This window comes from Apostichopus japonicus, chromosome 5 (assembly GCF_037975245.1).
Source record: "Apostichopus japonicus isolate 1M-3 chromosome 5, ASM3797524v1, whole genome shotgun sequence".
Classification (NCBI taxonomy): domain Eukaryota; kingdom Metazoa; phylum Echinodermata; class Holothuroidea; order Aspidochirotida; family Stichopodidae; genus Apostichopus; species Apostichopus japonicus.
Window position 1 is genome coordinate 3,864,178 of NC_092565.1, and position 27,231 is coordinate 3,891,408.

A 27,231-nucleotide genomic window follows, 5' to 3' on the forward strand; every position below is an offset into this window, starting at 1 on the left:
GTCGCGATTTAAGAACTTTGTTTGTGGGGCAGACTGTAAAAGATGCTCATTTCAAATTGTTTGCTGTGTAAAAAAAAAAATCAGCAATTTAGGCCCACAGGGACTGTAGGCTTAAAATTTGAAAGTGAACTGGAACCATAGAAACAACCAGAATAAAGAAAGAAGGAAGTAAAAGCAGGATATAAACAACACTGAGGGGTGTGAATGGGATACATTCTTTCCAAGTTGGTCATCGTGGCTGTCATTGTCGAGAATAAATAAACCATATTGTGTTGATCGTGACCCGACAGGTCGAATTTACTTTAGTTCTTGTTTACAATAGTTCAATAGTTCAAATAGTTCAATAGTTCAAAATAGTTCAATAGTTCTTACAATAGTTCTTGAATTTACAATAGTTCTTACAATTATTCTTGACTGTCTGTCATGCATCAATGAACCACAAATGTGGTAAACTATAGAGCTTCATTCATAGATTCTTCAAGTTGTCGTACACAAATTATTTCCATTCATAATATGGGAGTGAACTTGAACCCTGCAAAACAAAAGAAGGAATAAAAAAAAGGGAAAACCCAAGAAACAAACAACGTATTTTCCAAGTTAGTCGGCATGGCTGTTATCATCTTGAATATGTGTTGATTGAAACCCCACGGGTAGAATTTACAATGCTTTTTTATTCTCGACTGTTTTATCATGCGTGTACGTAATCTAACTGTAGTGGACTGAGCTTCATCCATAGATTCCTTCAAAATGTTATCCACAAATTATTTGCATTTATAATTCTCTGATGAATGGAAACATTTTTGGGGTGATTTCTTAAATTGTTGGTACCGGCCTTCTGAGGAAGTGCTAAAAAGTGTGAAAACTAGACGAGACGCTACTTGTAATCATTGAGGAACTGTAATGAATTATTCAACAAACTTGAACTTTTTAAACATAGGCCAGCTCTTGTAACATATGCTATACTAATTTCAAAGTTTTGATCCTCTTTTTGAATTAACATGTTACTCAGATATAAATAAATATATGTATATTTCATGAACCCCAAACTTTTTATCAGTTTATTTTTGTTCAGAGAGGTTCTGTCCTTTTTAAAATTGAAGTAGTAATTTTGATTTTAAGTAAATGTTTAAAGTTAAAGCAAGTAGATTTCATGCTCATCTCAAAAGTTTGGTTTCCAGCAAGGATTCTCCTAAATTTGAAGAAAAAAATGTTAAAAATAAATTAATAAAGTACTTTGAAGATGGGAATTCAACAAAGGTGGTCCTTAACTTTCCGAAAGCACATTATTCCATAGAAATTAAAAGAAATTGATTAAAAGGGAATTATAGTCATGGTAAAATGTCATTGTTTTAGACACTGCTCGTGATACTAGATATGATCACAGCATTGAAACCAATTAAAAGTGCAGACTTAAGTTAGCAGATTTGAAAACTTTAAGGGTTGACGTGTACTGGTAAGTGGTGAAAAGTGTGAGTTAATCCATCCATACAGACAGAATAAGCTTTAAAATTGGCCATTACTGCATTACATCTCGGAAAGGAAACAGTAATACCTTCATCGTGCGGATCGAGGTGTCACTCGACTCCTTACCTTCCCTTCTCAGCTTTACCAGTTTTTAACCAAGGGTACTTCAGGTTTTTCTTAAACAATCATCTTCTTTTTCTTTTTTTTTCTGTTATTTATTTATTTATTTATTTATTTATTTATTTATTTATTTATTTATTTATTTATACGTGTACTATTTTTTTGTCTTGCCTTTACTTCAGGTTCTGAACTCAACTTTAATTACAACCTCGAAAGTCTGGGAAATGAGAAGAAAGAATGCCGATGCGGTGCTTCCAATTGTAGCGGTTTCATCGGAGTACGCCCTAAGGTGAGTTTTATAGGAGTACGCCTTAAGGTGAGGTTTACAGGAGAACGCCCGAAGGTGGTAAGGTTTATAGGAGTACACCCTAATGTGTGGTTTTATAGGAGTACCCCTTAAGGTGAGGTTTACAGGAGTATGCCCTAAGGTGGTAAGGTTTATAGGAGTACACCCTAATGTGTGGTTTTATAGGAGTATGCCATAAGGTGAGGTTTATTGGAGTACGCCCTCAGGTGGTAAGGTTTTAAAGGAGTATGCTCTAAGTTAAGTTTTCTAGAGGTACGCCCTACGGTGGTGAGGTTTATAGGAGTACGCCCTAAGGTGAGGTTTTATAGTAGTACGCTCTAAGGTGATGTATATACGAGTATGCCTTAAATTATGTTTTAAAGTAGTATGCTCTAAGGTGAGGTTTTATAAGAGTATGCCTTAAATTATGTTTTAAAGGAGTACGCCCTTAGGTGAGGTTTACAGCAGAGGGCCCTAAGGTGAGTTTATAGGAGTACGCCCTAAGGTGTGGTTTTATAGAAGTACGTCATAAGGTGGTGAGGTTTATGCCCTAGAGTGAGGTTTAATAGGAGTTTGCCTTAAGTTAAGTTTTATAGGATTACACATTAAGTTTTATCAGAGTACGCCCTTAGGTGAGGTTTATAGGAGTACGCCCTATGGTAATTTGTTTTCGGGGGTTTCCCATTGATAACTTTTTCCTGGTTTTAAGTATGAATATAGGTGTGACTATCACCTAGCTAGGTTAGTCACAAAAGTTCCTTTTCAAATTGTTTTGATCAGGATTTCACAACTTTCAGCTCTGCAATGTTCTCTAACAAAAGCTTTGTGGTTGAACGATTTTAACAATAGGATTTAGTGTGGTACTATAGTTCCGCCAGTTCACTCTCTATTTAATTCAACCGGACAACTTGAATGGCAAATCATTGTCAAATATATTTGTGTTAATATATGTATGACTCAGTGTATAAGTGAAAAACATTTAAGGGGTGGAAGTTGAAAGTGTCTTTGTGCATGGTGGTTGTTGTTGTAAGTGTAGCGACTCATAGAATGATAGACTGGTGAACTGCATGCCTACATAAAGTTTTCATAGCTGCCTGTGAAGTGTTCTCAACATACACTGTAAATCTATCTTGTATTTATTGTACGGTGTCTGTAATGTTTGTCTATGTAGTACAATGTTATCCTCATACCAGGTGACTCACTACTGTCCATACTCTAATACTGGACAGTGTTTGTAGTGTTTGTCTCTGTAGTACAATGATATCCTCATACCAGGTGACTCACTACTGTCCATACTCTAATACTGGACAGTGTCTGTAGTGTTTGTCTCTGTAGTACAATGATATCCTCATACCAGGTGACTCACTACTGTCCATACTCTAATACTGGACAGTGTTTGTAGTGTTTGTCTCTGTAGTACAATGATATCCTCACACCAGGTGACTCACTACTGTCCATACTCTAATACTGGACAGTGTCTGTAGTGTTTGTCTATGTAGTACAATGATATCCTCACACCAGGTGACTCACTACTGTCCATACTCTAATACTGTACAGTGTTTGTAGTGTTTGTCTCTGTAGTACAATGATATCCTCACACCAGGTGACTCACTACTGTCCATACTCTAATACTGTATAGTGTCTGTAGTGTTTGTCTCTGTAGTACAATGATATCCTCATACCAGGTGACTCACTACTGTCCATAGTCTAATACTGTACAGTGTCTGTAGTGTTTGTCTCTGTAGTACAATGATATCCTCATACCAGGTGACTCACTACTGTCCATACTCTAATACTGTATAGTGTCTGTAGTGTTTGTCTATGTAGTACAATGATATCCTCATACCAGGTGACTCACTACTGTGGGGTGGGGGGAGTTGACAAGGGAAGAATTGTTCCTGGAATAATTCCAGCATTATCTTCGGCTCACACAATTCATTGTCTTCAAATTCTTCTTATCCAATTCTCTGTTAACTCTTCCAAATTCTTTTTCCCCGACAGACTGCTGCTGCCGAGGCTCAGGAAGAGAAGGCGAAGAAAGCGAAAGAGAGAAAGAAGAGGCGAAGGAAAAAGCAAGGCCAGGACACGAGGCAGTTTCACGAAGACGAATGTTTCCGGTGCGGTGTTGGCGGTGAACTCATCATGTGTGACCGCAAAACATGCCCAAAGTCGTACCATCTCAGGTGTCTGAAACTTCAAAAGAAGCCGTACGGTGAGTTACAGAGTTTTCTAAACTTTTCTTTAATTGTATCATACATTGCACCCGGTTCCATTAAATTCTCTCAGCTTCTAGTTTTAAATATTTCACGTCTTAAATGGAAACCCATCTTCCCATTAATTTGCATAGGGCGTGCTTCTGTGACTTTATCAAGCTGTGCCCCCTCTTGAAGAATTTGGCTGCTAGAAATAACAAAAATGACAGAAAATTTTTAACTTCATGCATCTAAATCAAACCTACCAGAAATTGAGGGTCCGAAAAGTTTTTTTTTTTGGGTCGCTATTTTGTCAATAAAAAGTTTTGACAGTTGTGTTTTCTTTTCTCTCTCTTTTCAGGCAAATGGGATTGCCCTTGGCACCACTGCGATGAGTGCGGGAAAGCCTCGTTAACCTTCTGTGCCGAGTGCCCCAACTCGTACTGCAAAGTCCACCAAAAGGAGAAATTTGAGTCGATCGTGGATAAGCTGTTCTGCAAAGAGCATAACTTGGTCCAAATACGGAAGGAAGAAGAAGGCAAACAGATCGAAGCGGAAGCCAAGGTGATTCAGGAGGCCACGGAGGCGGCCAACCAGAGGGACAGCAAGACTGACTTGGTCAGCGAAGAGAAGCCCGTCGTCGGGAAGGCCGCCTCCGACAAGCCAAAGAGGAAACGGAAACAGACGGTGAAAGCGAGAGAGGAGGTAGAAGAAGCATCGTCGAAGAAGCAGAGGAGAACGTCCCCGGTGAAGAGAGGAGGCGGGAAGGGGAAGGACACAGGGAAGGGGAGAAAGAGAAAACGAGATCAGTCCGTGGAGAAGCAGGGCAAGAAGAAAGTCAAGGAGGAGGAAAAAGCCAACATGCCGGAAACAGGGGAAGCTGAGGCCATGCCGAACGGGGCCATCGATTGCAAAAACCACCTGGATGTGGAGAAGGAGGAGAAGGAGAACCGCCTTGATGAGGTGCAAGAGGAGAAGGAGGAGAACCACCTAGATGAGGAGAAGGAGATGGATGGAGACAGCGACAGAGAGCTGGTCATCGTGGAAGAAGAAACGGACAGTCCGAAGAAGAGAAAGAAGAGAGAGGATAAGGAGAACAAAGTAGGAGGGGAATTGAAGGCCAAGAAAGGTGGCAAGGGCAGTCCGAAACATAAAAAGAAGAAGAAGAAGGAGAAGAAGGAAGGCAAGAAGCACAAGAAACACAGTAAAAAAGGTGTGAAATGAATTCATGAAATATAGAGGTGTAATCAAAGCAAGAAATTCAAATTTGAAATTGGACGAGGGAAGCTCACCAACCAACATGTCCCCCCCCCCTCAGTCCTTGAAGTCAGTAGTATTATATACATTTTATGAAAAGCTCTCTAATTAGGGTCCTAAATTCAAGCCATGTTTATTTGTTTGTTTTTTTCTGTTGTTTATTTTTCAGTTAAATTATGGTATGAGTAAGACTAAAGGGCTTATAAATATTTTGTTATATGGTGTAAGATTTTGGCATCATTTGAATTAGCTTAAGTTTTTTAAATTGGATTAAATTTGAGCTGGGTGGAATTCATCATTATCACTAGATCCTTCGGTCGTTGGTCGTTAAACTGTTGTCCATATTTTAAAGCTCCCCCCTCTTAATTATTTTAATTAATTTAATTTTTTTTTAAACTTGTGTGATTTCTGTTTTGTTTTTTTTAGTTGTTGTCCATCTTACTTGTTATGATTATTGAAATTCTTCAGCAGATTTTCGGAATATTGTGTAAAAAATGAAAAAAGGAATTTGTAGTATAAATTTAAACATTTTCTCGTATATTATGCCCTCACTCCGAAAATATCCTTGAAAAGTTTTGATCCTTAGATATTTTACTGATTCAAATCTTATTTCCTGTCGGAAATGTTTTAATTAAATGAATTATTGAATAACTTAAATTTACGGAATGATTGTTTCAGCAACTAAAAATTGTTCTTGTTGTTCGGGTGTCATATGAGTTGACGAGAGCAATTCGTTTACAAAGAATTATGAGAACAGCTAAGGGACTCGACAAGACTTCTCATTACTATAGCCACCTCCCTGGCAGAGACTCAACAATATGCGTCACTGTATAGAACACTGAAGCCAAAACCTGGTGTCCGAGGCACTCTACAAAGCCTGTGTTCTGTCCCTCGTCCGTTCCATCTGAAATGCGAGGAATGCTATTGAAATCCGTCAGTACAGAGCAGTGTGAAGTCTTTTCAATGAAATGTTCCTGTTAGTTTTTTTTTACTCTTTGAGGTGCAAGTTGCAGTTCACAGTATTGCCCTCCGAACCACTACTGTTGTGTGGCGTGTGTTGTGGCGTGGTGTGGCTCAATTTGCTAAACAGATCTACAGAAGAGGAAAGGAAGGCTTTTCTCTCACATTTGTCGAATCATCCCTCTCCCTCTCCACTCATCCCTGAAAGTTAGGTGCCTGTCAATGACCGTCCTAGTCGATGAATTGTCCTAGGGACAATGTCCAAGGGACATGTCTTCAAAGACATGGAACACATTTTGATGGCAGCAGTCATAAGAAATCACCATTTTTTTAATCCACTCTCTTTTTGAATCCCAAAGTCTTTAAGCATGTCAAAGTTCATTTTTTTTTTTAAATATTATTATAAATATTATAAACCGTTTAAAACAATGTTCCTCATAATTTGACTGCAAGCACGTTACAGTCTTCCAACAATTGTAAAAGTGTATTTTGGGCCAAATTCTGCTGCATTGTGAGTTGTTTGTTACCTTCTTCTTTTAAATCTTTTTTTTTTTTTTTAATTCATGAATAAATTAATTTGAAATTCCAATGGTTAGTTGCTGAAGAGATGGATGAAGTCCATCTGTTACCACGGCAATTATACTTAACATCATGAAAATGTTAAGCGATAGCAGGTTGACTCATTGTGCCTCAGATTCACTTTTCTTCTTTTTTTTCTTTTTTATGTCGTTCTTGTTGTTTTCGGTTTTTCTACTTGTATATATACTGTGATTATTTAGGATAATGTTTGGCATTTTAACTGTCTGTACAAATGGTTTCAATAAAAACTAGTTTCAAACTTATCTTTGGACTTAATCAATTAAATTCATTTTTTATCTTGTGATTTCTGTTTCAATTGAACATTTTGCAATGTTTCATGGAAAGTGAACATTTTCGACAATGAAAGTAAGGAACCTACCCCAGGCATGAGACTCTTCCGCGGTTACGCGGATTTCCGATGTTTTTTTTTTTTTTCATTTTCGCGTTTTTTCTCGTAATTCGCGTTTTTTATTTATTTTTTTTATTTAATTTTTTTATTTTTTTTTTTTTATTTTTTTTTTGCCGAACATGCTGGACTGTGAAGGGAAGGAACACCGAATTTGACCAGTGGTGGAATCAAGTAGCAACAAAGCAAGCAAAAAAGCCTTTTTTTTGGTTCAAAAAAGCTAATGGATAAATTATACAAGCAGAAATTCCACACTTTTTTGGCGAGTTACGTGATGTGATAGATTCCATCTAGAGTCCACCATTTTGCATCTAAGCCCTCCTTACCTGACAAAAAATTTCTAAAGGGGAGGGGTAAGCCCCTCCCCTTAAACCCCTCCCCTAGGACGGCGACCGATAAATTTCAGATTTTTTTTCCCCGGCTCAGTCTCATCCCTGCTACCCAGATACACAGTACTTCTTGACACAGGCACGTAGTCAAGTGCCCCCCTCCCCCCCCCACCCTTGAGCAAATTTTTTTTATGATATCACTAGTAATTTCAAAATAGAAAATGCTTAGATGCAACTTGCAAGGCCTGGGAAGTGCCATTTCCAGCGATCTGGGAAGCATTTTCGGCCAAAATTTTCGACTACGCTTCGCGCCAACTCATAAGTGGCGCTACGTTTAGATAGTTTGCCTACAAGCCCCTCCCTTGACAAATTCCTCGCTACGCACCTGTCTTGCCACAAATTTGGACCCGGTGTGGGTGGGGGAAGGTGGTGGAAGGTAATGGAGGAAGGAAAGAAGTGTGGAGGGGGTGGTGGGTTGGAAGAGTCTTTAAATGTACTGTTAAATATACAGATGATGTTGCGAAGAAATCTAAAAATATTGACATTTGTTTTTAATCTGGAATTGTCAACTTCTTATCTTGATATATCAACATTTTATTTCGGCTTTTTGGTTACGATGCTGAAGGCTCAATAACCTTTGCAATCGTGCGTGTGCATATTGATGAGTGGGCGGGGCTTAACGTAAACTTCTTATAATAGCAATATTACTACAACCGTATGTCCCATTTCATACGTGGTATGGTGATGTCAGTTGATGATAGGTACATGATCATATAATCAAGAAATTCATTCTCATGTTTATTCATGAATGGGGATGACTAGAGTGTTATCACAGTGAAAAGCTTATAAGCGGTATCTCAAGACCAACAAGTTGAATCAATATTATACTATGTAGGTAGATGACCCATTGTGTGTAGAATGTGCCCTTTTTTTGGTGTCTCATCTCATGAATGTTGATGAGTGGGCGGGCCTTAACATATCAATATCTCTTCCACAGTAAGCGTTGACGTTTCATTGAAAAGTTGACTTGTAGTGTTTTTAAACGTTTGAAAATGTCGAGAAAACCAGTCGCAAAGTTGACTGAGTAATATGAAGCAAACAAATTATTGTTGCCAGCGGTACTTGTTTTCATTGTGTGGAGATGCAGGTTATAAACAAGTGAGGAGAAAACCTCTTTAGTGGCCCTCCATGAAGGAATCCAGAGTACAGTAATAGGTTGGGGGAGGGGGGTATGCCGTAGAGTCCCCTACCCAGCACAAAAAGTGGGAGCTCCCCGCCCAAATCGACGCCCTACCCCATCTGAGAACACGCAAGTGAGAAGATGGAACCTTTTGTATTTCATATTTTTGCATAGTGTAATACTCAAAGCAAATCGAAAACTCTTTTGTTACATTTATAACTATAATTTCCTATCTGCAGAAATGGCTACAAAAAAAAAAAAAAAAAAATCGATATCTTAGAGTAACTATAGAAGAAGCATTTAATTTATCAGGTGATATTAGCAGGTAAAACAGTTTTACCAGAGAAATTATTTGGTTTGTTGAAATGCCCTTTCTTGTGAAATCCACATCCATGTCCCACAGTTTTTTATTTTTTATTTATTTATTTTTTTTTACCAAAGACTATCATGTTTCCCAACCTAACCAGCATCAGTTGTAAAGACATACCCGATGATGAGCAGAGATTTATACGCGTTCTTGAAATTCCGTAAGAACATTAGGAATTGTGCTTTGTTTAGAATCTTCTTTAATCCTCCAAGTAAAATTAGAACATGCGAAGATACATCTCAAGAACAAAGAAGATAAGACTAACCAAAAATTTATCAAAATAGTAAAATATGCTAGAATCAGTATTAGCTAAACCCGCATCTGTCAAGGAATATAAACAATTCAATAAAATAAAGACAATTTATACGGTAGGCCTACCTATTTGGCTGAATTAGGGTCGTCCCCCCCCCCCCCGCATCCTTCCGCCATCCCCTACAAATGTAAATTGCGAATAAAAATCCCTGTGTTTATTTATGCATAGCCTCTCTAAGTTAACGAAAAGACAGTGGAAAAACGTTATATATACAGATATAGAGTTTTATGACCCTCTGACAACACTCTAACTGGACACGCGTTGCGATACACTTTCTTATCTGCAAAAACAAACCTCATTTTATCACTGTATGCTTAATTTAAATGTACACCAACTTGTAGGCCTTCGCACATTAAGAAATAAATTACGTTTTTAAGGTATAAATCTCATTGAACGTTATAGAAAAGAAGATATGAATACCGTCTGTAGAATACATGAATTTTTTACATATTAACCTCATAATGTCGACGAGTCTTTGTACGAGAAAAACGTTTGAAATTGTAACTGAGAAGAGTGAAAATAACGTTTCAAAGACACAGACTTAATACTGAAAACAAACTTAATACTGATGAATATACAAATGTAGGCTGCATAATACAACCACACACATACACACACACAGATATGTATGATATATATATATATATATATATATATGTGTGTGTGTGTGTGTGTATGTGTGTGTGTGTGTCTGTCTGTTTATATATATATATATATTTCTCTATGGTAATAATAACGAAATAGGCACATTTATATATGCTATGCTATGCAGAATTATAATATAGAATTTTAAATACAAACCTCAATTTGTCTACGAGTCTGTTTTACGAGATAAACTATAAGTATTCATAAAGTTCTATCTTGTAAACTAAAGGAAGAAAAAATAAATCATATTTACATTCTCACAACACTGTAACGATATATCGTTCCTATGTCTAACATTGGAAAAAAAAACCTAACCTTTATATATTACAGCAGAAGTACGGGTAGGGTTGGTGAGTTGACGCTTACAATTTAGCTCCTTATCGGCACGGATGTGAATTGGATGATCAGTTGTCATTTAAGATACGGACCTTGTAGGTCCACGTGACCTATTGTAACATTGTAACATTAAAGGCATTAGCGGCTGCATATTTATATATAGGGCTTTGATTTTTGTTGGACGGAAAACTTCCGAAATTTATGACCAATGTCCATTATTTAGACTCTTTTGAGCCGCTGCTTCATTTTGGGGAGATTTTGCGTTTCCATAATTATGAGGCTACTTCTCCATGCTCATCAAGCAGAAGGCCCGTCAAATGTGGGGTTATCAATTCCGTTGTTATTTTTTGCCGTTGTATTTACGTCATCTATGACGTCAACGGTCGATTTGACGTCATTATTCAGTTCAACGTCAACGTTAATATTCAGATCCTCTTCGTTCTTTCCCCGATGACGTTGAACTATGAAGTTAATGGCTCCTGCAATGGCACCAATCGCGGTTGTGAATATTACGGCGAGGTACGCCGTACGAACCGCCAAATCTCCCTCCGGTGCTGGATAAAATATTACTAATATCCCCGCTGCCAATAGCGCATTCTGTATACCCGTCTCTAAGCCAATCGTGAGAGCAGATTTAGTTTTCACGCAGACGAGCTTGGCCACGATTGCGCCTAAAGCTGTACCTATCAGAGGAAGGGCTATTGCTGCCACATAGATCTCCCAACTAGATCGGAAAACGTACAAACGAAACGGAAAGTCGAGTGCCAGAAGACCAATCAGAATGACAACTGCTAGGCTCTTCAACCACTTTGTTGCAAATTCTTTGTATTTTGGAAACTTGTAACCTAAGAAAATCCCTACAAGAAACGGCCCGAGGATCAAGATGAGTTGTATGATCAGCTCAATGTATGGTACCTGAAGGCTGATGTCATCCCCAGCTACAGGTCTCGTGTAGAGAAACATGTTCAGAGGCATCATACCCAACGCTAGAATGTTAGTCGTAACAGTCATCGTTACGCTTAACGCATAGTCCAGACCGAGAATAACGCTTAGGGTGTTGCTGAGGTTACCACCCGGACAAGTGCCGATCAAGATTAGTCCCAGAGACGTAGCGCTGTCCAGACCTAGCAGGATTGTTAAAGCCAGTGCCAGGGGAGGCATGATGGTGAATTGGGCTATGACTCCGACAATAACACCCCATGGTTTCTTTATCCGTTCCAATACTTCATCTAGTTCTAATGTCGATCCTAATACACAGAACCAGAGGATCAATACAGCTATGACGCCATATTGTATAATCGTCCCGATCAACGTCTCCACGAGTTTCACCTTGACTACTATGCTAGCAACAACGGTAGGGTTCTCGTCCGTTATCTCCACGATACCGTCTTGCTCAATCCTCTCCTCCGCCGCCACCATCTCTAAACCCTCAATACCGATACTGTGTGCGTTGATATCGAGTTGAAATGTGAACGGTAAATCGTTGCCCGGTTCCAGAATATATCCCACGCCATCTTGAACGGTCACCGTAAATACTGCTTCGCTGGAACTTCTAACGATAATCGCGATTGGCCTCTCACCGGTAAACCGTTGGACGGTGGCATTTACTGAGGCAACATCGCCTTCGCTTAAAAGAAGGGATCCATTTATCACATCGAATGTTACTTCCAGCTGGTAATCACGATCGTCCGGTGTTAGCCGATTCTGAGCGGAAACGGAGGCCAGGAGAAAGGTGAAACACAAAATCGGGAGAAGGTAGTTGTTGGTCATTTTCGATAGCCTTCGTTCTTGACTATGACAGACGAGCAAACAGTCTCACACAGACAGACAGACAGACAGAGCTACACGAAGAGAAAACGAGAGCAAAATTAATTTCATCATTTCGGGGGGAAAAAATATGAAAATGATATACGAAGTAGTAAGCCCGTCAGCCGAAAGATAAAACATAAATACGTGATGGACACTATATAGTTGCATAGCTGTTACAGAAGTGTCATAACGTAAGCCATAGACCCGTGTACTACACACATCTTTCCTTAGTGCAAAAATTAGGTTAAGTATGATCAAGGTATTTCTATGAAAATATCACAGAACGGAAATAATACATAAGTACTTTTCTACATGCGGTCAAACAACTTCGTTTTGGCCTTTTCCGATTGCTTTATAACTAGTTTAGCTTGTTGTAAAGGCCTGCAGTTATAATCAAATAACAAATTACCAAAGATCTATTAAATTTTCACAGAACGGAAATATATATATAAGTAGTTTTATGCATGCGTGTGGTCAAACAACTTCGTTTTGTGTCTCTGTAATGACCTTTGCCTTTTCCGATAGCTTTATAACTAGTTTAGCTTGTTGTAAAGGCCGGTAGTTATTAAGAGAAATAGGTAAGCTATTTGTGTGTGTGCGTTTCCCCCCCCCCCCCCAAAAAAATAGGAAGTAGACCACTGTAAGTAGTTTTAAATAAGGCAGCTTTTTTTACATTTGAAGTTATTTATCTTCTAAAATTATAATGATAAAGTCGACTCGCGTACGAATTATTGATAACGTTGCGCACACAAGAAAGTACGTTGAGTATAAAGGCTAAATGCAACAATAGCACATTTAGGTATAATAATATTATACGAAACCATTTCCCCCTCCCGCATCCCCACCTCCCCCCCCCGCACCCCACCCCCTCCCCCATTTGCTTCTTTTTTTCAAACCTATCTTGGTTTTAACTATTTCATCGAAACATTACAGCTCAATAAAAATACAGAAAATATAGCAATATAGTAATAGTCTTTGGAAGCTCTACAATCTCATTTTATCTTTTTATCGAATATCATCTAATCTCCAGCTGATCTCTGAGCATTAGAGGATTAACAAAGATCACCTAATCGCAGAGATATATTCTGAAGAAGAGGCCGGCGATGTTGGTCCATGCCGTTTAACATAATACACACTTGATTCGATAGTTCTCAATTTAATTATAAAACATCTGTGGTTACAAAAAATTGAATTATGTTTCTAATTTATAGAGTTTGTCTCAAATTTCAATCATTTCTATAGTATTTGATCGATAAAAGTAACTATAAGCCTTAGTGAAGTTCCGTGTTTTTCTTTTCTGTCGAATATATATATTATATATATATATATATATATATATATATATATATATATATATATATATATATATATATATATATATATTTATATATATATATATATATATAAATAAATTCATTAGCAGAGAAAGACACCCTTTAGGGAGAGAAAAAATAAACTTACTCAGATTGGAGACTCATTTAATGGAATCTTGCGTTTTTCTCTGCCGTCTGCTGAAGTTTGCTGAGAGAGAATTTTATTCTGGGTAGCCGGAGTAACTTGACAACGAGATGTGTTGCCTTTTACCAATGGGGAGGTCTTCGAGCTTAACAGTGCAAATCGAAACCCTTCGCTACCCCTATAAGATGGACCGATACAGTCACCATGCATATCCTCTCTCCGAGCGTCATACTTTTTTTTTCTCTACCTATTGTTCTTTTGTTTTTCTTTCCCTAACTGTGTTTGCTGCGTGACTTTTACGTTGTTTGTCTGTGAAGGAAAAGGTTAGGCTCGTTTTGTTTACTGAAACACAATGGATCTGCGAGACCTGAAACAGGTTTTAATTGCTTGACGAAATGTAATGTCATTTTAAAATATAAGAAAGAGAGTGATTAAATCCATACAGCCTGTGGTCGTGCTGCACGAAGTCAAACAGTTTTCTTAAGAGTTTCATTGAGCAAATAAAACCAAGTCTTATTTTGTCGTCCTTTTATTATTCTTTCTAAGTCCTTTTTTCAACAACAGTTTATTCGATTGTTTCTCATGTTCTTGTTGCGTAAGAATCTTTTTAGAAGTTTGTAGCTAGTTTTTTATGGGTAAATTTAAGCTAAAAAACCTTGGTAACAAAGTGGTGATTCAAGTGTTCTGTCTGTCGCACGCAATTACTTTATATTACTATTTGACTGTTAGTTGTGTGTGATAGCGAAACGAAGTTTACTGTCTTAAAAGTTGGTCAAAGTGCAACATATATATATATATATATATATATATATATATATATATATATATATATATATATATATATATATACATATATATATGCATCGGGACTGTGACTGTGTGATCATCGTCGGGTGTGCATCACCATTCCCCTCGAAAGGGAACAGATATATACTACACATGATCTTAGCCATATATTTATATGTGTGTATGTGCGTGTGTGTGTAGTAAGAAACAAATGGTACAAGTAAACAACAATAGTATGACTTTTGCATGTGGAGGGAAATTGGATACAAACCAACCATAATTGACAATAAAATAGACATTTGTATGGCTTTTAAAGGGATATTAATGTGGCGGAAGTGGATTGTTTAACAAAATGTTTGATTGTCTTCATCGTAGGTCGAAACCAAATCCTCGTAACACTTCGTATGGTGAATAATACATGAATTTGTCACCTTTAATTTGAGGATATTTCGTGAAGGCATCTGGCAACAGCACAGTTATTGAGACAATCATTACAATTGAGATGAAGAAAAAAACAAGTTTGTACTCTTCTTAATATTTATCAACAGAGGAAAAAAATGATATCGTTTTGAAGAGAATCTTCATATTACATTATCTTCATTCTAATTACATCATGGATACCCTCGCTGAGTATTACGGTCCATGTCCTTTGTTAGTTTTCTCACTTTCTTACTTTGTTTCTCATTTGGATCTTTCTTGTATTTCTTATTACTGTTTGTTGTTTTATATAGTTTTGGTGGTGTTGTAAAGAGCTTTGCGCTATACAAGTTGGTTGTTAATTATTATGATTATGATCATTTTCATTACTGAATTTGCCTTCCCTGTTGTTTACCTTGAATTTGCTTTGTTAAGCTAATGATGGCGTCTTCGCGAGGTCCTGCTTGCAGGAGGATCTAAAATACATAAATGTCAGAGCGCTATGCGTGGTTGGCATAAAAAAAATCGGACAGATATACACCAGTTCCTGACGCAAAAGCATGCTGCCAGGTTGATGCATGTCTTCGTAACATCTAAATTAATCTATTTTGTTTGGTTGGCCCGAAAAAGTTGAGGAGGGTTCAGCTAATGTAAAACATCGCAGCCCGACTTATCCAGCCCGTGTTCACGTCGTGCCGCGTGAGCATTATCAGACCGATCATCCAGTGTCATGATTGGCTGCCGATAAAGCAAAGAACAAGATCCTTCTGATCTGATCACCATCAAGGCACTGAACGGCATATGGCACCTTATAGGCCGTGTGACACAGTGGGATATATGGCCTAGAAATCAAATTCCGTGCTATTACCTTGGGGGCAACTCAAAATTGCATATTAGATTTGTTAGCTGTGTAGCAGCCAGCCCCATAGAGCAGCCCTCGCTAGTCTGAAGATCGTCGTCTGGCTGTCGGTAATTAGCATGATCAATTCTTCTACAAAATTCTACGACAAGCGATTCTACAAAACCTCCGATGTTAACATTTTGGATATAGCTTGTCGGTGTTGAATATGGTGTTGATTTGACACCAAAGAGAATACAATCTGACCTTCAACCTCGTACAGGTAGAAGTTTCAGCCAATCCGTTTTCAAGTTTCTCTCCTTACCGCGTAAACACAAATATGTCATAGAAACCGGGACTCCTAATTGGTCCATAGCAGTGGCAGTAATTATCATATCGATATCGTCGGCGAAGCTGAAACAGCCAAAGTCGGGCAAAGCAGACGACAATGTGCAAACGAAGGGGGCAAAATGCTAACAATTCGTTAATTTCGAAATCAAACAAGGAAGGTTGTCGTATTCAAGGAATTCAGAGATTTGATCGAAACCGGTATACATTCTTTTGGATATAATCTGTGTATAGCCTATATGTTTAACATTCTCTTGGAAAGGATAGGCAATCTACGGAGGCGAGGGAAGAATACATTACAAGTTTACAACATTACTTCAGGCAGATACCTAACACTACATACATAAGTCTACTGCGTAACTTAGGCCTAGGCTAATTGTTACCGAAGCCCCTATAGCCAAGGCCCAAAGCCTAGGCCTAGTAATTACTAGATCATGTGTAACGTATATCATTGCGTATGCCTATAGAGGTGGAAGTTTACTACTTGCCATTGAACAGAGCTGTGTATCACTATTATGTATCACTTATAAATTATAATTAGATTATTCCTTTCCATTTTACTAATAAAATGTGAAACGATACTGGGATACCATAGGCCTATACTCCATAGTCTCGAATATAATACATGTAGCCTAGCCCTGTTCAAAGGTTAGTTGGCCATGCCTTTTGTCACAGAGAAAATCCCAGAGGTCCCTCAAAAGTGACATTTGTCGGATGATTTCGCCTCGTTTGGTGGATAAAACCTCAGATCGGCCGTCCTTGATCCCCAGCATTTCATTTGGGAATGCTGTTCAGTTTTCATACCACATTGTGAGTTGTGTGTAAGCATAGTTTATACAGTGGCAGTCACGATCATATGGTCAAGATAACAAGGGTTGAAAGTTGAATTTTGACTGCAGTTCATCAGCGTTGTATTGTTTTCAATAGTTTAGGCGATTCCCACAGGTAAAAACATAGAAGATTGAAAGTAATGTCTCATGTAGTGAGGGTATATATGCAAGTACAGCAAACAGATAAGGCTTAAATGCACTGCCAGCAGCAGTTTTTATGTCTGATTCTTATGACTAGTTCTGTGAAGTTTTGAAATCAACGTGTTACATTAATTGCCATTTTTTTTTTGTGTGGTTGTAAGATTGATTGTTGGTTAAACGGTTGAAAAATTTGACCGGTTATAAATGCACATTCCTATTCATTACAAGAAATGTGTTCACCTATCTCTAGCTATATAAAGCTATGTGCTTAACAGCATATTTTCTTTCCTTTAGTATCTCCAGCAGCTGCAAGGGTTAAAATAGACAGCAATTCAGATACTGATGTACTTTCTGAGGAGGAGGATTCTCAAGATCATGTTAAACTACCCTCCACCAGTTCTGCACCTCCCATGAAAAGGTTAAGGGAAACAGAAGCAACAACAGATGAGGCCACTGAGGTATTAATCACTCATTTAAACATTTCTTGTAATGTTGAGGAGAGCTTAATACCATTCATTGGAAACCTGCAACTTAATATATTCGTTTTCGGTGGTGATTTTATCCACACACATAAAAAAATACATGAATAAAATAAAGGGAAATTTGGGAGAAAGCAAACAAGTGTGGTTTCTATTTCAGTTGATGGGTTCTGGGTTTTTTGTCATATATTTGTAAAGAAGTCTTACATTATTAATTAAAAATACACAACACTTGGTAAAACTATTTACTTCTTCATGAAATGTTTGGTTGGAAACTAAGGTAAAAAAGATGGATCAGTGATAGTGAATGAGATTCATATTTGAACAGGAAAGAAGTATTTTGACACATTACAATACGAAAACGGTGAATCATGACTTCAACTCATTCTTGAAATAAATTTCCTGCTACTGTGGTTCAGAGTGCTAATGTTAAGTGAAATCCACAGACCAGGAAAAGCCAAGTACAGCTTTTGTTTGCAAACAATAGCAGCGCTTCTCTGTTGGGAACTGGGTGCTCATTGCTCATGGGGAGGGTCTGTGGATGTGTGCACTCAAGCGTGAGCGATATGCAGGCTGCATAATGAGCAGAAGTGCTGCCGGCTGGCTGGGGATGATCGGCGGTTAAATTTGCAAGCTTTCCCTTACTACCTCAGTTTATTAGGTTATGCATAAAAAATCTTAATCTAACTCCACATGTAAATTTTTGGTTCCTTGCTAAAAGCAAAGGAACCTATGTATTCAGGTTGGCGTGTGTGTGTGTGTATGTATGCGTGTGTGTGTGTGTGTGTGTGTGTGTGTGACGCTTAAGCTTGTATGCACGATAACTCAACAAGGGATTGACTGATCATGATCAAACTTGGTGGGTGGGTGGCCCATAGTGAGTAGATGAACCCTATTGTTTTTGGTGCCCACAAAGGTCACCAAAGGTCAGTTATGGTCCAAAAACCCAAAATACTAAAACTGCAATAACTCCCAGTGCCAATGTGCGACAAGGTTGATATTTTGGGACAAGTTGTGAACTGGTTAGGGAAACATTTTGAAACTTAACGGTCATGTGATGTGAGGTCACCAAAGGTCAATTAATGTTAAAAAACTAGTTTTTTTGCGATAACTTGAGAACGAATTGTCCGTTAGGGTTGGGAGTTGCTTCAGTGTAATCCAATTGTCGACCCACATCTGGGTGACCCTTGACCTCAATTTGACCTCTGGTGACCTTTTCATGTTTTGGGGATTTTTACAGTTTCGATGCTATTTTCAGATGTCAAAGGTACCTTCCGATCATAAATATCGATAGGTTGACCCCCGTGTGACCTTTGTGTGCGAACTTATAAGGGGTCAAAGTTTTCGGTCGGAGTTAGGATGGCTGTAAAGACTTATCGTGTTGATTTTTGGAATCAGCAGATCAAACTACATTTGAAACCAAGGTCAAAAGGTCAAAGGTCACATTAGAAAAAATGTGCTTAGTTTGGGAGAAAACGGGCGAAAAAGAAAATGTTTGGTTTTGATGCTAGATTTGGATATCAAAGGTACCTTCCGATCAAAAATGTCAATGGGTTGACACCCGGGTGACCTTTGTGTGTAAAGTTATACAAGGTCAAAGTTAATTTTCAGACATTTAATGCAATAACTCCCAGGGCCAAGGTGTAACAAGGTTGATATTTTGGGACAAGTTGCAAATGGTATAGAGGAATATTTTCAAACTTAACGGTCATGTGATCCGAGGTCATCAAAGGTCAATTAATGTTAAAAAACTAGTATTTTGGGTGAGAAAATGGGCAAAGAAAAAAATGTTTGAATTTTTACAGTTTTGATGCTATATTCACATCTCACCAATCAAAAATGTCAATAGGTGTACCCCAGGTGACCTTTGTGTGTGAAGTTATATGAGGTCAAAGTAAATTTTCAGACATTTAGTGCAATAATTTCCAGTTCCAAGGTGTGACACAGTTGATATTTTGGGACAAGTTGCAAATGGTATAGGGGAATATTTTCAAACTTAACGGTCATGTGATCCGAGGTCACCAAAGGTCAATTAATGATAAAAAACTAGTATTTTTGCGATAACTTGAGAATGAATTGTCCGTTAGGGTTGGGAGTTGCTTCAATGTAATCCAATTGTCGACCCGCATCTGGGTGACCCTTGACCTCAATTTGACCTCTGGTGACCTTTTCATGTTTTGGGGATTTTTACAGTTTCGATGCTATTTTCAGATGTCAAAGATACCTTCTGATCATAAATGTCAATGGGTTGACCCCCGTGTGACCTTCGTGTGCGGAGTTATACGAGGTCAAAGTTAATTTTCAGACATTTAATGCAATAACTCTCAGTTCCAAGGTGTGACACGGTTGATATTTTGGGACAAGTTGCAAATGGTATAGGGGAATATTTTCAAACTTAACGGTCATGTGATCCGAGGTCACCAAAGGTCAATTAATGATAAAAACTAGTATTTTGTGATAACTTGAGAACGAACTGTCCGTTAAGGTTGGGAGTTGCTTCAATGTAATCCAGTTGTCGACCCGCATCTGGGTGACCCTTGACCTCAATTTGACCTCTGGTGACCTTTTCGTGTTTTGGGGATTTTTACAGTTTCGATGCTATTTTCAGATGTCAAAGGTGCCTTCTGATCATAAATGTCAATAGGTTGACCCCCGTGTGACCTTCGTGTGCGAAGTTATACGAGGTCAAAGTTAAAAAATATTAATGAGGTCACAGGTCAAACGTGAAAAACTCCCAAGTTGCAATAACTTGGCTACTATTTATTGGAATTTCGTCAAACTTGGTATGATATTGGTAGATAGTCTCCACACACTGATGTGTGTTGCAATTGATATCATGCATGTTTATAGGGGGGGGGGGGCCTAGCATTATTTCGTTATGAAAAGTTTGTATGCACAATAACTCAACAAGGGAATGACCAATCATTACCATACTTGGTGAGTGGGTGGCCCATAGTAAGTAGATTAACCCTGTTGATTTTGGTGCTCATTTCATGAATATTAATGAGGTCATGGGGTCAAACGTGAAATACTCCAAATTGCAATTACTTGGCTACTATTACTAGTCGGAATTTCGTCAAACTTGGTATGATGATAATGGTAGATAGTCTTCACACACTGATGTGTGTTGCAATTGATATCAGGGCTTAGCATTACTTTGGCAACAAAAGTTTGTGAGCATAAATTACTGTTGTTGTATTAGGGCTTTGTTAGAAATTTCCCTATGAATGGAACTAATGAACAGCAGCAAGGAACCATGAAATGTTTTCATTCTGGTTAGTTTTGCAGCTTGTGGTTGATAAATTCCAAACAACAAAAAAGATCATTGAACTGAACACTTAGTGCCATGTCTCTTTAATTACTACCTATTCATTTAAATTTCTTAAGCTTGGACACAGAGACCGCTACCATACTGCTGGTGCTATGTCTGTTAACACCTGCAAACCATGGACGTACAAGCTGGAGTGTCAAACTTGCCAGTAATTAAAGGGTGTGAAGACTCGCGCAAAAAGAAACGTCTAATGCCGGTAATCTGACCTAGTTTTGAATGAGGTGTAACAGAAGTGTTAGACACCACCATCGATCCCAGAAAATACGCACACAGCTTGCTACCTTCGGTAATTAGACACTTGTCTACAGTCAGTACATACAGCTGCGGTCAATACCCACAGCACAGTGTGCAAACGATACAGCGATGGACATCTCAGGTCCAGCTAAAGAGAGCGGTTTGGGGCGCGTCTTCAATGCCTTTCAAGCAGTGGACTTTCTCATTCAGTTTGAAAAGGTTTGATAATTTGTGTTAATTTATTATGCAGGGAGGATTTAGGTGAACATCGCACTGCTAGCAGCTCCTCAAAGATCAGCAGTATTGGCCCCAAGTATAGCATTGCTGTAATTGTAAAAGTTTGATATGATTATGTAATCTATAACCTGCTACAGTTGCACACTGACCTATATGCCTGTGTAGCAGTACAAACTGTCGGAAATATTCCATATTCAGTATATCCTGTCCCAGTCCCACTGGGACAGTTTATACTGAATTTACCAGTACATTTAGTCTCCCGGACTTTTGTACAAGGCCAGTTGGTACAGACTGTCTCCCAGGACAGTTTATGCTATGATGAAACGAGGGGGGACATTATTTGTTGGTCGCATATTTTGTTGTAAAGTGTGTCCCCCTGAACACTATGTCCGCATTAGCATGTACGTTCGAGTAGCAAAAATTTAATTAGTAATGGACTCTGGCAGTATCCGTATTATTAGCAAACTGTCGCATTTCGGCTTCCGTATATTTAGCAGGAAAGTCGTGCGACAACTAAAAATGGAAAAGCTAGCAGAAAACGTGAGACAAATTGCGAATATTCTAAGAGATGAGAGCTATCCAAGTGGGTTTACAAGAATAAAACAGAGAAGGATCTTACGGAGACAAAGTCAGTCTTTCAGACTGGCTGAAAATGGAACTCTTGCATACCAAAATTGAAGGCAAGTTTTGCTATCTAGGGCTTCTCAACTCGCCCAAATCGAGGCAGCTCATACTGACTAGTGACATCCATAAGGTAATGTCTGTAACTTACAGTATAGGATACACAATATGGTATTGGTTGTTAAATGTCGAACGGCCATTCCACAGTTAAACTATAACCAGGCCTCTAGGACTGATTGGTGCACAAATCATAAAATTCTTTTACCATGTTTGGTTAGTTGTAAAAACTCATTCGCAAAAGTCAAGCAATTGCTTATGCAACATTATAATCAGTTGTATGCTTGAGCAAAGTTGTAAGTGCATGAATAAAGTTCTTAATAGGGCCTATTTCTTTTCGTTTTGTTTACCCAATTGTCTTAACAAATCTTTGTGAAAATTACTATAAATTTCTACCCTTTATCACCCTGCCTATCATAAAAGATAACAACAGATATAAAGCTTACAGAGCTAGTTTGGTTTGCATGCATGGGACACTATAAAATGCAATTATTGGACTATAGCATATAGCCTAGCCTACTTCTAGAGGAAAGTGGCACTAATACTGTACATAACAAATTCACGTTCATTAATTTTGGTTGGTAAGAACAGATATTGACGGCCTGATAGTACTTTATTAGGTGTGGCATATTCTCTACATGCCAAACCTCACTGCAGAAGAAAACTCCTTAAATATCTATAGACCCAAATAGTGGCCATGCAATATGTACAATAATGGGAATATTCCATTTCAAACACCGATATAGAGTTGTAATTCAATTTTAAGGCACTTCAGCTAGAACTACCAATCCTGCAGCCCATATATTTGTGTGTGTTTGTTTTTGGGGTTTTTTTTGGGGGGGGGGGGGCAAAAAAACATGATATCTCCTTGATCATGAATTTTCTTATCTCTTTGAAGGTGTTCATCTTTGCATAGATAAACCAGACAACAGACTATATCTAGATTCTATTGGAAAACTATCAATGTTGATGTAACAAGTTATGTTCAACAGGATGTCAAAGCGTCATTGTCCTGCATAGACCTACGAACAAGTCTCCATAGCATTCCTGTAACTGGATTATGGAAACAGGTAAATTCTCAATCTGTTTTAATTGCACAGGATGTCCGCAGTATGCAGTGAAGGTTTAGTATAGTTAATGTCACTCTTTCTGGACAAATTCAACATTTACAAGTTTAAAGGTAGTCTGTATTGGCCCTAAATTTTGGCCACTTTAATTGCTAGAAGTTTTCAAAAAGTACTTTCCTGGGGGTAATAACCCTTTAATTTGTGCCGGACATTCTAAATGATGACACAAGATGATTGAATGTCCCAGTGAGGAAAATTTCCTCCAGGGAAATAAACATACTTAAAGAATTTTGTCCTTAGTGAAAATTTAGGGCCTATACAGCATACCTTTAAGCCACACTCTGGCCTAACTGCAGAGCAACCATCAATATAGGCATATAATTGTAAATATAATTGAGAATATAAATATATGGTACAGTATGGTGTAAGTTACATTTTCATGTTTGCAAGGTAAAAATAATTGGCCTAAATCCACCAACACCCTGTTTCGATCAGATATCCCACTGTTTTGATCTAGATCTGTGTACAGAATGAAGCAATGGAATAGAACAACAGTCAAGGCAAAGCCTGCAACTTGTAAATGTTTTTGAAATTAGCACCTAAATGCTGTCTTCTTTCTTAACAGGTAATTGGTGTAGATCTTATTGGTCCTCTACCAGTGACAGCTGCCAAGCGACTGTGCATAATAACACTGTCTGACTTCTATTCAAAGTGGCCTGAGACTAAGGCAGTGCCTGCCAAGACTGCAGCATCAACTTCTTATTGCATTACTGATGTGATGATGAGGTAAGCATGTCTTAAAAAGTGAATAATTTTCTGTAGTTAGTTCCAATATGAATGGCATCATATCTGTTATTTGTACCATGCAAATAACTTGTAGTGCGTGGCAGAATGCTGTGTTTGAGTATAAATTATTTCCAAATGGGTATTAAGCATACAGAAAGGTCACGAAGGTTGATGAGAACCGAGAAAGTGTACTGTAAATCTTTGCAGGTTAAGTCCCCATTAACAAGTTTATATGTACATAGTTTTTGTTCCTGTATTTACTTGCAAAGGTTCCACCTCTGGTTCTTAAGTAGCATATGGCCTGACAATTGTCTCATTTGATTTACATCCCCTAAGAGCAAACACAATTTATTTGTTCAAACAAACGATGAGTAAATAATTAAGACCACATTCCACAGCTAGACACCACCTATTGTGTGTTGTTTTTCAAAAAGGTGTTGGACAGTTTGATATTGTAACCACAGGGAACTTTTCTGTTTAGAGAGTGTGAACTTATTACTACTTGGCTGTTTTGACAGGAATTTTGACAAGATAAGAGAGATAATGTATCAACTGAGTTTTGGTACCATTTCTCTGTTAGGTCCGTTGTGGAAAACTGCCAAATGTGTTTGTGTGTGTGGTGAGGGGATATTTCCTGAAACCTGGGAGAGGGACCCCTTTTTCTTCGGCAAAATAAGGCAATGTTTAGGTTACTTGATGCAAAATGATGTATAATAGTACATTTTACTATAATAATGGTAAGCTAGCATTATTTGTTTTTGCATTTGGGTCATATAGAGGGTGTTTTGAACCCCCATGGATCCTGATTCAGGACAATTAATGTTTGATCGGCATTAAACAGTCATACCATGCACACATACATCAATAGAGCACCAAAAGGCATCAAACTTCTGTTGTATCCTAGCTTATACTGATGTGATAAATTTCTGATATTAAATTTAATTAATATGTCACAAATGTTGTATTGGCTCATGTGGTTAAAACTTTTCAGGTTTGGTAGTGAACTGTACAATATAGCGCCAAAATTATGACATGCAATCTCCAATTAAAATAATGGAGCCAGTAATCCCATAAACATGTAGGTGTCACAATAAAAAATAATCCAATTAACTCAATGCCTAAGCATAGTTCAGTTGTACACTATACAGTCTACACTTAACCAACATGGTGAATGTTAATTATCTTTGTAGTGGAGCTTACACATAACCTTTCAAGATGATAATTTATTTTATATATGACTTACAGTGTGGCATTCACTACTCATAATATTGCTTTCAACTTTTATTTTGCACAGATTTGGTTGTACTGATATCTCATCCCTGACCACTAATGGAGGGAGTATGTATGAGGTTAACAGAAGACATGTCTAGATGATTTTCTTAGCAGTTAACTTGTTACCGACAATAATCTTGTCTTTTACTCTAACATATCATGAGAGAAAATTTCGTCGGCTGCTATACCTTTAAGCAAAGACAGGCCATTGACTTTTCACTGCCAGTCGTTCGGTGGAAATCCATATATTTGCAGTTCAAGTTGAAGGGATGTGACGCTCGAAATTCTTTATCACCTCATTACTTCATTAAATAACAAATAAGAAGGCGTGTTTCTTGGTTCTGGAAATTGTGTTCAAGATAAGTTGTCATAGTAAAACATATAACCGACCATATTCTTCTTCCTCTTGTAACTTTTGTTGTTATGGATTTCTGTGTAAGTCTTAACGAAAAACCCGTTGGATACATGAGAATCAGCTATTTTATTTGTAATTTACAATCAAGATTAAACTCTTGACGGTATCAAGTTGCACATTAAAGCATTATATAGGTACATATTAAGTACATATTGTTTGAAGAAGCGTGACAGTAGTATATCATTCTAATCAAGCAATACCTCCCTGCTTGAAGGATGCTCTATAAAGCATGGATTATCTTTAGTTGCATCAGAGCTACAAAGGGAGAGTCATCATTCCAGTTAAATTTCCCCATGCAGGGGGTAGGAAGTGGGGGTGGGCACACAAAATCAGAGGGACATTTTCTCATTCCACAACCACCACTCGATATGCTATAAACCGATACACACCGGCCATATCACTTAAATATGATGTATGATGTGTTAGTATGTTATCAATACTATTTATTGAGATTGTTAATTGTTAAACGTGCTATAAAAAGATATGGGATGCCATTTTAAAAATAGCATGTACAGACAGTGCCCCCCCCCAACCCGGCTCCTACCTCCCTGATCCCATGTATAATCATTTTTCACTCTTTGCCCAGTCTGATATAGATTCAGAATATTGTGTTTGTGCATGACTATCATCCAATTTCATGTCTTGATTTTTACTATATTAACTTTCTTTGAACAAACTTTTCTCTACAAGAATGACATATTTAAAGTGTGAGAAACTTGATGAGACAAAAAGTCTAGCATATTGCAACCTGCTCTGTCCTATTTGCTTTATTCTTTCCCTTGTTTGGCTTTGTTTTGTTTCCTGTATGTTTGCAGCTCTTTTGAAGAGGATATCGTTCTAATATGTCTTTTCTAATTTGAACCACTTTTGTCCAATAAGAAACATTCATAATAAGAAACAACAAACCTTTATTACTGGAATGCCATTTGTCTATACAAATGAAAATTTGCTTCATTCATGGCCATCACAATGGGGCTTAGGGGGCAGAGGGTGGGGGAATGGCCCTCCATTTTCTCTACATTAGCCAATGCACTGTGTTTGCAGTGTTATGCCAGGGGCCTGGGGTGAAGCCTGTTGGCAAACTATCCAAGCATAGCATCACCATGGGTTGGCACGAAGCGTACAAGAAAATGTTGGCCAAAAATACCTCCCAGATCGCTGGAAATGACACTTGTAAGTTGCATCTAAGCATTTTCTATTTTAAAATTACTAGCGATATAATAAAAAAAAATATGCTCAAGGGGGGGGGGGCGGTTGCCCCCTTCGCCCGCCCCCCCCCCCCTCTGGCTACGCGCCTGGTCAGAAGTTTAGTTCTTCCTGTTTCTGAGGCACCAGATTTGGTGACCATTGTACTTAAAATATTTCTGTGAACAATTCTTCTGCAGTACAAAGATATGATGAAGCAGTGCACCATAATAACTGTGTGAACTGTCTGGATGTACTATTGCAAACTTCTGACTCTTTTAGCCAGCTAGTACTGATGAGCTTAAATGCAGAACAGTTTTACCATTACTTGAACTTAAATATTGCATTTTGTAGGTTTCATTTCTTATAATTTTTTACTGTGCTGTTGTGTTGTCTGCTTTACAGAGTGGATGTAGTATTGATGCTTTCTTGGAGAACTCCTCAGCCATGCAGCCATATATATCCTGGCACTTGGACCAACCAAGC

General features: G+C 38.0%; 2 protein-coding genes and 1 long non-coding RNA gene across 5 annotated transcripts in view; 2 read left to right on the plus strand and 1 right to left on the minus strand.

Annotated features, from left to right (window-relative positions):
• The window catches only part of LOC139967343 (histone-lysine N-methyltransferase NSD2-like), a 33,509-nt gene extending 26,388 nt beyond the window's left edge, over window positions 1-7,121 (plus strand). For both annotated transcript variants that reach the window (XM_071971032.1, XM_071971031.1), the window contains exons 18-20: window positions 1,767-1,873; window positions 3,872-4,082; window positions 4,424-7,121. In XM_071971032.1, coding sequence (XP_071827133.1) covers window positions 1,767-1,873; window positions 3,872-4,082; window positions 4,424-5,286 — 1,181 coding nt within the window. In that variant the 3' untranslated portion in view covers window positions 5,287-7,121. The remainder of the gene's footprint in view (window positions 1-1,766; window positions 1,874-3,871; window positions 4,083-4,423) is intronic.
• A 2,201-nt stretch (window positions 7,122-9,322) lies between these two features.
• LOC139967344 (ileal sodium/bile acid cotransporter-like) lies at window positions 9,323-14,036 on the minus strand. The gene is made up of 2 exons (XM_071971033.1): window positions 13,705-14,036; window positions 9,323-12,275 (listed from the first exon to the last, which is right to left on the minus strand). The coding sequence occupies exon 2, from the start codon at window positions 12,202-12,204 to the stop codon at window positions 10,732-10,734; it is 1,473 nt and encodes a 490-aa protein (XP_071827134.1). The 5' UTR covers window positions 12,205-12,275; window positions 13,705-14,036; the 3' UTR covers window positions 9,323-10,731.
• A 1,766-nt stretch (window positions 14,037-15,802) lies between these two features.
• LOC139967346 (uncharacterized) lies at window positions 15,803-27,229 on the plus strand. Of its 2 annotated transcripts, XR_011792976.1 has the most exons (5): window positions 15,803-16,291; window positions 17,356-17,519; window positions 22,919-23,090; window positions 23,713-23,873; window positions 25,168-26,563. It is a non-coding gene; the product is annotated as an uncharacterized lncRNA (long non-coding RNA). The 2 variants fall into 2 exon arrangements; XR_011792977.1 differs by lacking the exons at window positions 22,919-23,090; window positions 23,713-23,873; window positions 25,168-26,563 and adding exons at window positions 26,585-26,733; window positions 27,151-27,229 and having other exon boundaries at window positions 15,806-16,291.
• The last annotated feature ends 2 nt before the right edge of the window (window positions 27,230-27,231 follow it).

Bases quoted from the DNA above. Each gene is read 5' to 3' on its own strand.
- LOC139967344 (XM_071971033.1), bottom strand. From the start codon at position 12,204: ATGACCAACAACTACCTTCTCCCGATTTTGTGTTTCACCTTTCTCCTG.